The 8613-nt window shown below is 31.8% G+C and overlaps 1 protein-coding gene across 3 annotated transcripts in view; it reads left to right on the forward strand.

The window, feature by feature from the left end:
- The window catches only part of LOC108735093 (synaptotagmin-5), a 94444-nt gene extending 86112 nt beyond the window's left edge, over positions 1-8332 (forward strand). For all 3 annotated transcript variants that reach the window (XM_018466914.1, XM_018466913.1, XM_018466915.1), the window contains 6 exons: positions 1912-2219; positions 2580-2806; positions 3245-3480; positions 4386-4581; positions 4644-4792; positions 6538-8332. In XM_018466914.1, coding sequence (XP_018322416.1) covers positions 1912-2219; positions 2580-2806; positions 3245-3480; positions 4386-4581; positions 4644-4792; positions 6538-6702 — 1281 coding nt within the window. In that variant the 3' untranslated portion in view covers positions 6703-8332. The remainder of the gene's footprint in view (positions 1-1911; positions 2220-2579; positions 2807-3244; positions 3481-4385; positions 4582-4643; positions 4793-6537) is intronic.
- The last annotated feature ends 281 nt before the right edge of the window (positions 8333-8613 follow it).

Genomic DNA, 8613 nt, shown 5'->3' on the forward strand with positions numbered 1-8613 from the left:
TTGCCATTGAAGTAATTTAAGTAATTTAAAAACAATAGCTTAAGCTTTCTCGTCTAAAAATTATATTGTTTTTAAATTACTTAAATTACTTCGACAGCAAACTGTTGTTGGTTGTGGTTTCACATTCAGAATAAAACTTATACCCTATAATAAAAGGATTTTTGCCTTTTACAATTAGTAATTGTTTGGGGAAGGTATGGCATTTAATTCTCCAAATACACTAAGGAATGTACAGAAGATAAAATCAATAAGACATTTAGAACAGGAATTACAAGGGCAAAGGAATATTGGAGGAAAGAACAAGAAAGGAAGTACAGATTATAAAAAGATAAGAAAATTAAGGACATTTTGTATCTTCTACTATAGTTTGATTGGTATAGCATTCCTAAAATTACTGAAACCTTCTAAATTATACTTATTGGCAAAGGAAATGCATACTTTTTATTTTATTTTATTGGTTGTTATCGGTAATTTTTTGTCAGAACAGACATTTTTACATCTTTTCATTTTTTCCTGGCAAATAAAACCACCACGTGTCTTCAATTCGACTGTTGTACCTGTATCAGACGCCACGTGGTGACAACCTCCATTATCAATTTTTTAACGATTCGAAGATCAATCAATTACAAATTGATATTAACATCACAAACAACAAACAACAAATGAATCGGCCCCTTTTGTTTTGCTTTTTTTGTGTATGAAAACTATTCGGTTCATTAAACCAATTAGAAAATATACGCGTAGATGACAATGAGAGAAGGATATTGCCGTCAAATTTTCGCATTCTAAAAGCGATATAACAAGGGATGAAATTTCGCATTTGTTTTTGTATTAATTTTTATTCAAATCAACCATTCGGAGTTCAACATCCCAATGGGTATTAAAGCGTATTAAATGACAAAAAAGAAGGAAGACTTTTAAAACTTATAAGAAATACATATATATAATAAGGTGTTACCTAATCATTTAATGTGACACCACAGGGAATGAAGGCTTTTACTTCTGCTATACGTGAAAGCAATTGTATGAAAACTTCGCTAATGTTGAAGGGAACTTTATTTAGAATAAAATCGATAACAGGCCTTATATACGATTTCCTTATTTCATTTTTACATTCCCCCATAGAGAGAATTCAAGTTTCTGTGTTTTTTATAAGAAAATTTGATATTTATACGTCTCAGACGAACCTGTCTGAATTTCTTTTTCTCCTCTTCACTTGTAAGGCGACCAGTATGAAAGACGTTGAATTCCTATTTACATATTTCTTTGGCGAGCTTCTCAAGTAAATAAGTTACCTTGTAGATATAGTTTGACAATTTTACCAAACACTATGATTTACCACAGTTAACAGCAAATATCTATAGATAGTAATATAATGACTGTTATACTTCGTTTACTTTCTGTAGCGATGTGACCTTCAGTTTGACCGGCGTAAAGTAGAAAAGAACAGCACTAGGCCAGAAAAGGAAGGAGACAACTCTCGGCCAAACTCTTAACCGGTGAGGAGCGTATAATCCGTACAGTACTGCACGGAAAAATTTACCATTTTATCCACTACAATTGCATTGCTTAAATGTGCTGCTATTAGTACCATTTACTACTGAAAATATCAACGAGATGTTTATTTATATTTGAAGTCATATTAAAGGCTTTAACGCTTGTTTTCAACTCGCAGTACTATTCATGATTGAACAAAACTTTTAACAGGTACTGTATGAAAAAATATTTTAATGAATAAGGATCGAGAGTATAATGAGCTTTTTTCTCCCTACCTACGATTTTGCCAGCGCGTATCCAAGAGTTTAGAAGGGGCACATCGCTAGAGAAAGTAAATGAAGTATACTTGATATTAATAAGCAACCCTTAAAGCTACTGGATCTACATTGTACATATTTATTGTCTTCTTTCCAGGGCCATAGGGGTTCGTCACCTCAGATACGTACTTATGCTCCAGATGGAAAAACCAAAGCTGTTCAACATCACGAAGCAACATATTCTTCTAGTTATCCCCTTCACAGTTCTAGTCGTTCTCCATCTCCATTACGAGCAGCTTCACTAGATATTAGATGTAACTCACCGGGATACGTAACAGTTGGTGGAGAAATGCGTACACCCTCCCCATCTCAGTCCAGTTTAACTTCCCTTACAGGGGGGTCGGCTAGCTCTACCTGTAATTCACCAGCTTTACCGCCTTCTCCAAGAAACGCCAATTTGGGAAGGTAAATCCTTTATATCACTAATTACGTGGGTTCACGTTGGCACGTTGAAATCGTTATTAGAAAAGGACTTTATTGAATATTAATGAATGAATACCCAATGAGTAACAGTTTTCTATAAATGATAGTTCCTTATTGTTTATTTCGTGTTTCTATTGATTTTGAAATGGATTGTATATCGGGGTTCATAGACGAAAGAATCCCTTTTTTATTTTGAAATACATTTCACTTTCTTATAAAGGGTTATCTTCTGCCTTATTGTTAGTTTCTTCAAAAGTGACTTACAGCAACGTTTTGGTGCAACACATTTTTAAAGATAAACCAAGTTTTGAGACGTTCTAAAAATAAATTATTTCGATTTAGATGCCTATCTCCACTATGTATACCGTCAAGGGGCCACACTCCTGAGATGACCTCGTCTGCTCCGCCTGCCAGTCCATTAGGGGCAATCCAACCTGATTTATACACCAAAAGAGACGGTCCCTTATTTTTAGAAGGAAGTCCCAAGTCGGGCCCCTCACTAGGGCGCCTTCATTTTAGAGTAAAGTACGACTTCGACAGAAGCGATCTCACTGTTCATTTAATAGAAGGTAAGATAAAATTTTATTTAGCAAAACATGTTGCCAACTCAACTTGTTGATTGACATTAATGTGGGTACTACCATGTGCTCGTACGTAAAAATAGATCTCACTCACTAATATTTTTTTAAAATTCATTTGATTTGAAAGATGTAAAAGTATTCTAATTTCTGATTACCTAAACATTCACGGAATACCTACATATTTAGTAGGATCATGGCTGGATCATGTATGGATATCAAAACTGAAAAACTTTTTAAATATAAGCAACATTCGATTTTAGAACACTTAAGGAAGATTAACATTCTTGATCTTAATTTCACTCTTTTTCGTTACTTATTAAATTAGGTAAATATTTCTGTACATAAAGGATTGAATTAATTACTGTACATTATCAGGAACAATTATCAAATAATTTGTTTCTTCACGTGGTTTTTCATTTTCCGTAGCTCACAATTTAGCAACAAGTGACCAAGGGGGTTTCAATGATCCATATGTGAAACTGTCCATAATTCCGCCAGTAGATTGTCGTAAACGTCAAACAGCTATCCATCGAAATGATCCGAATCCATTTTTCGATCAGCATTTTAAGTTTCCAGTCACCCACGAGGACCTCCAAGCGAAAATTCTCGTCCTTCAAGTGTTCGATTATGACAGATTTTCGCGCAACGACGTAATCGGTGAGGTAAGTACTGGACGTAATCTTTACATTCAACCCTACATTCAAATTTGTTAGATATGAATAATTAATAACTAGAGGAAACGTTCGAACGATCGATAATCTCATTAAAGAGAGTGAATAAATTTCAAAGATAAAATAGGTGCTCGGTTTATGAATTGATAATAATATTTTTGTCAGTCTTATTATTACCTGTTACATCTATTTGGATCAAGTGTACCTACTTCATTAATATTTATTAATAATGTATGTAAGCCTAGTTAATTGTTTTATAGAACTTACGCTTACTCCATTTACCTATTTTCATCATTTTTTCCACCATAAATATACTTCGTTTACTTTCTCTAGCGATGTGCCCCTGGCAAAATCGTAGGTAGGGAGAAAAAAGATCATTATACTGTCGACTGTTGTTTATTAAACATATTTTTTCATACAGTACCTATTAAAAGTTTTGTTCAATCATGAATACTAGTGCGAGTCGAAAACAAGCGTTTAAGCCTTTAATATGTCTTCAAATACAAATAAACATCTCGTTGATGTTTTCAGTAGTAAATGGTACCAATAACAGCACATTTCAGCAATGCAATATTAGTGGATAAAATGGTCAATTTTTCCGTGCAGTACTGTACGGATTATACGCTCCTCACCGGTTAAGAGAGTTGTCTCCTTCCTTTTCTGGCCTAGTGCTGTTCTTTTTTACTTTGCGCCGGTCAAATTGAAGGTCACATCGCTACATAAAGTAAACGAAGTATAAAAATGCAACTAAAAAAATCTAATGTGTGTTGAGTTTAATTTTAATTTTGAAGGAACAGTTTATTTTCATATACAAAAGTGCTTTATTTCCTTGTAAAAGTTCTTTATATACAAATGACAACCAACGTCTCTTTGATTTTCGATTATTTATACTTCAGGTTCGTATGAACATGAACGAATATGACGTTACGTCAAGTATAGAAATATGGGGAGAAATTTCGAAAAATAAGAAACCTCCCGAAGAACTTCAAGAGGTCCTTCTTTCACTAAGCTATCTCCCGTCCGCCGAAAGACTGACTGTTGTTCTTTTGAAAGCAAGAAATTTGTTTATACCCGAGGAGAAGGAAAGTGTCGGTAAGTTTCCCCTTCGTGATTTTCTTACTGTTTTCTCATAAAAGTTTACTATTATTCTTCAGATCCGTTTGTGAAAGTTTACCTGATTGTAAATGGCAAACGGGTCAAAAAGAAGAAAACAGCAGCAAGAAAGAATACAACAAATCCAGTTTGGAACGAGGCGTTGAGTTTCAGCTTGTCCTCCTCAAATCTACCCAATGCAGCGATTGAGGTAGGAAACATAGAATTATTATAAATCTCTTCTTGTTATATTTTTTATTTAAAGTAATAGTTCTATATAGAACAAACTTTTGCGATCAAAGTTAAAGACTATTGAAATTCAATGTCGATACTTTTAATACAATATTCTTTACAAAAGCATCATGCTTTTTTAAAGCTATAAGCCCAATTCTAAACGCACTTTAACTAAGCGAGGTACAGCGTCGTAATATGACATTTGTACGATATTTCGGATGAAAGGGTATATTCAAATTTTTACGGGAATTTTTTGGACGATTAGAAATATTATTTTGAAACATTCTAAAAGGGGGAGTTTTACAATAGAGTCTGATCTTTCTGACGAACTTTAAATCGAATATTAATAAGTCGGCGCCAACTTCGCAAAGTAATGGCTGCTTTCGGTAGTGTAGTGTAGTGTAATGGCCGCTATCAGCAACAATGTGACAAGAATTCAAAAGTGTAATGTCTGACAGCAGCAACAATACGTTAACAATTAAAAACTATAATGGCCGACCTCGACAACAATAGGTACAACAATTAAAAAAGTGTAATGGCCGACAGCAACAATACGATAACAGTTAAATAAATATAATGGCAGACAACAACAACAAACTGTCAATAATAAAGAAGTGTAATGACCGACAGTTGCAAAAATAGCAAAATAAAAATTGCCGACTATTTATAATAGGAATAAATATATTATGTAGACTTAATGCCTCTCGTTGAAAAGAAGTGAAACATTTAAATCTGAATTATATACATTACAAGCTTAATTTACTCAATAAATTCAATAGCAATTGCAAACTAACGTGTTATTTTTACAAAAATTCAATTTTTATTGGCTTTCAAAATTTTGAAAGTTCTTTTCTGTACTATCAACACTGATATTCTCGTAGGATAAAATACAAAAATATTAATTCTTTCAAAGGTTTTTGATGAATTTTATAACGTTTTCTTTTACAACATTAAAAAATATATTCTGAAAATAAAAATCAATTATTTGAATATAAAAGAAAGACAAAATTGTCGAAAGTATAAATAAAACGGTAAATAAGTTTGGCTGTCGTGGGCTGACGCCTGTTTTTGGAGTATAGAATTCAAAATCTAAAAATTTTCATGCTGTAATGATACTGGCAATCATGAAGGTTTAGTTGGAGACATATTAGGAGCAGAAGCAGGTGTTAAGAGGAGTAAAGGTCTATAGACCTAGATTAGATTACTATTCGCAAATAATTAAGGATGTAAACGTCTTAGAACTGACGACCCTATGATGATGATGAAGGACATTATATGAACACTAAATATATAAATTAATGTAAGTATTACTTGTATACATAATATAATTAGAAAGGTAAGCATGAAATGCAAAATCAAATTAGTTACTTATTTTAACACAAATTGTTTAGCTTTATTAACATTAATAACAGTTTCTTAATATAGTAGTAGTAATAAGTATAAATGGTTTTGTTTGTAAGCCTCCCCCTGTATAATACTTTGTAATTTGTTTTGTGAATGTATTAACTGATTCTGATAATGTACAAGTGCATAATACTAACATGTAATTTATTAAATTATTATACAGTTGTTGTAGCATTTTCTTAAGTAAATAAATAGTATTCTAAAGAAACCTAACCTAACCCAATAATACACTGTATATTTTATACTAATGCTTACTTAATGTGACTAACCCCTAGTTGCATATTTCATAATAAACAGTAACTTTGTTTTTTGTTATAGGTATCATTAATAGATCAAGGAAATGATCTCATAGCAAGTAATCCTTTAATAGGGTGCTGTATAATAGGTCCACATGAATCAGGGCCGGAGCGGGACCATTGGAAGGACATGATGCAGAGCCCCAGGAAGGCAGTGGCTTGTTGGCATACCCTCCGATTGGAATGAATTAATTCAAATAAAAATAGAAAAAAAATGCATTAAAAAAAAGTAACAAATGATGGAAGTACTACATCGTGTGAAATTCAGTTGACTGAAATGCGATGAAATGCATGAAATTTTCCGAATGCGAACATTTAATTTTTTTAATTCAAATAAGTATACACGTTTCATCTTCGTTTTTATTAGGCACAAGCAAATCAAACAGATGTCCTTAATTATGTATCGTACAAAAAATTTTAGAATAAGTTTTCCCTTAAAATGGTACCAAAATTAAAATGGGAGGCTGATAATTGTCATTTTTTGTTTGAGATTCGACTGATTTGTGGTTTATTTGTCTATTATCAATACCGAAAATCATATCATTATGTTACGCGTTGTATTCGATGTTTGAATTTAAATAATGAACTTAATATTCCTACCTATACCTGTTTATGAATAAGTCAAAGTACCTGATAGCAGAATTTAGAATAAAAGACACAAAAGGGAACCGAAATGGAGATAATAATAGTGGTATTTAAATGGCACATATTTAACATACATACATAATAACATGTGTATATTATGTAGGTAGGTATACATGCATATATATTGTTATGGATGTGCAGAAATGGACTGTACTAGTTATCTAATAATGGGTTATAATTGCTAATTAAGTAAATGTTATTTGTTATTGTATTTACTTCCTGTTTAAAAGAATGTAATCTTCAGTATTATGAAAATATTTATTCGGCTTTAATGAAGATATAACGTCTCAATATTTATCTTCATTTATGAATAGGATGCTTCAAAGTGGTAGAACGAAAAGTGAAATACATGAACTTTTGCTTTTTCAAATTATTTTACCGATTTTAACATCATATTGTTTTTAAAAATGAGTTGTTTGTTTTTTCTTTTTTGAAAAGCGGGAAATTCCAACAATTGAGTATTTGTAATGGCCGACAATAGCAACAATACGGCAATTAAAAATTGTAATGGCCGACAACAGCAACAATACAAAAAGATGCAATGACCGACAGAATCAACAATACGTAAACAAGTACCGCAACAATGAAAATATTAAGATGGCCGACGATAAACATTAATAATAAACGTAGACTTTTTATATTATCCATACTTTATTACAATTGTTTCAAACGTTTTATACAAATGCGCAAGTTGTTGAACTGTTTCTATTTAACTAAGAGTAAAATAAAATAAAAAATACTTACAATTAGCTAAGTTAAAATATAAAACCAAGCATACTCAGGCTATTGCGGGTAACTTCCGTCGCATGCTGTGACGTAACTTCCGTCGCATGCAATACTAAACTAGTCAATGTAGTATCTTACTTTTCGTTCTTCATTTTCGAGGTTGTCCTAATCTAGGAACACTGACTACGAAAATAAAACATCAGCTTTTGCAAAAATCAAATTTCAATAAGAAAACAGATTTCACCAAGTATTCCAAAAAAACATGCTTTATTATTGCTATTATTCAAACGGTCTAAGTAAGCATAAAACATGTACATAATTATATACTGGGTGTTTTAACTTTTGTATGTAATTACATATTGGTTTTTTATTTAATTGTTTAAAAAACAAACGTTTAATAGTAATAATAAGCTACTAAAAACGCTTATGGTAATGTCTATGATTATGATAACATATACAAAGCCAAATAATGAAAGTTGTTATACATCTAAGTATATATTATATATATTATAATTTATTCTAACTATAGTTTAATGTATTTTCAACGTCACTGTCTACAGGCGCTTAAAGATATGTGTAAGTAATTGTTTAATTAATGCGAAAAGTGTGTTTGCTAAATGTGATACAATTGTTACTATTATCGTCGTTAGTAATTATGTGGCTATTAAAGAGCTCATATAAAAACCAATTAATGTTCTCAAAACACCTACGACTCTTATGTATTAGT

The sequence above is a fragment of the Agrilus planipennis genome, unplaced genomic scaffold (genome assembly GCF_000699045.2).
Source record: "Agrilus planipennis isolate EAB-ADULT unplaced genomic scaffold, Apla_2.0 scaffold20, whole genome shotgun sequence".
In the NCBI taxonomy this organism is placed as follows: domain Eukaryota; kingdom Metazoa; phylum Arthropoda; class Insecta; order Coleoptera; family Buprestidae; genus Agrilus; species Agrilus planipennis.